Source organism: Rhagoletis zephyria, unplaced genomic scaffold (assembly GCF_001687245.7).
Source record: "Rhagoletis zephyria isolate East Lansing unplaced genomic scaffold, Rhagoletis_zephyria_1.1 Rzeph_scaffold_43395, whole genome shotgun sequence".
NCBI lineage: Eukaryota > Metazoa > Arthropoda > Insecta > Diptera > Tephritidae > Rhagoletis > Rhagoletis zephyria.
In genome coordinates, this window is record NW_016200450.1 from 1 (window position 1) to 1,413 (window position 1,413).

The window sequence follows — 1,413 nt, forward strand, 5'->3', positions numbered from 1 at the left end:
AAAAAAAACAGAAATTAGTTACACAAAATCTTAATTATCTCCACTTTACAAATAACAAGGTACTTGGTTCTGTTCCATCACAGGAGTATGTTGTTGTCACTTTACATAATGCGGTAAACGAAGTGGACTTTTATAACAAAAATAAACTTAAAATCACTTGAATACCAAATAATTACAAAGGTTACACGCTAAATGTCAGCTTCATACCACGGCAAAGCGGATAGCATATTTCTCAATGCAATAGCCCGTAACATGTGTTGGATATAACCGATGCATCTTTTATAAGAATTTAGACTGCTACTATTCGTGTGCCTGATATAAGGCAGTGCTTTAACTCGTACCAATCGTCACCTGCCATGCATGCTATTGGCTACATGGGCCTTCGTCTGTTTACCGCCTATGGATGTCGACGCATTGGCACTCGTCCCTCCGCTACTGCTTCCACTGTTGCTGGCGATCGCGTTTCCACGGTCACGCTCCCGCTCTCGCTCACGCTCGCCTCGATGGTGATGATGATGTTGTTGATGGCGTCTTCCACCACGAAAGTGACGACGATTATGATGATGATGTTCGAAATTGTTGTTCGTTGGATCAGCACTTACTCTATGCGTCTGTTGCACTATTGGGGCAAAGTGTGCGCTGCCTGACGATTTAGAACAAGTAGGATCCTAAAAAAAAATTAAAATGATCAAAACAAATTAGTTTGAATTTTATTCAGTTTCGAAGAAAATATGTAAGTACCTATCATGACACAAAAATTTGAAGGTAAAACCGCTGAGAGCCCTGCCAGCAATTGGAAGATGTCGGTTCCTCGTCACTACTGGAAGTTATCAAAGCGATAGTAACTCATTTTACAAAATCAAAAAACATTTCTGTCGCTTTTCTATTTTCTTAAAAGGTGCTCCGACGATTTTTACTCTTTGAAGTTTTGAAAATTATTCCCGTAAAATTATTCATACTTTTATATTCTCAATTCTTTTTTGATTTTTCAATTAACGAGCAAGAAATCATATTCCATGGTGAAATTGTACCATTATTATTATTATTATTTATCATTTCACCATAATCATATTCGAATCAAGTAAATAATAATAATAAAATTACGTTTAATTTTAAACAGATGCGTTATTTGATTTCCTTTTTACTATAAAGTTTTAGAACTGCTTTTTAAAATGTTTATGTGGTTGGAATCCCATAAAATATTGGTGCGTTTGAGCTAGTAATCTCAGCCGAAAGCAGGATGAAAATAGCGTCACTCTGCGGCTATGGTTGCAAGCTCAAAAGTATCCCAAATTTCTCATTACGTTTTATCAAAAATTTAACCAACCCAAGAATCTTCTGTAACACTTCCGACTTTGACATTATCGCACAAGTTACTATTATTCCTATCGAAATAGTTCCTGATTGCAGTAT

The 1,413-nt window shown here is 36.2% G+C and overlaps 1 protein-coding gene across 1 annotated transcript in view; it reads right to left on the minus strand.

The window, feature by feature from the left end:
* Positions 1 to 6: 6 nt before the first annotated feature.
* The window catches only part of LOC108355207 (E3 ubiquitin-protein ligase RNF25), a gene marked incomplete at its 5' end in the record, with an annotated part of 2,520 nt that continues 1,113 nt past the window's right edge, over positions 7 to 1,413 (minus strand). The window contains one exon of the mRNA XM_017606378.1: positions 7 to 668. Within this exon, the coding sequence (XP_017461867.1) occupies positions 348 to 668 (321 nt within the window). The remainder of the gene's footprint in view (positions 669 to 1,413) is intronic.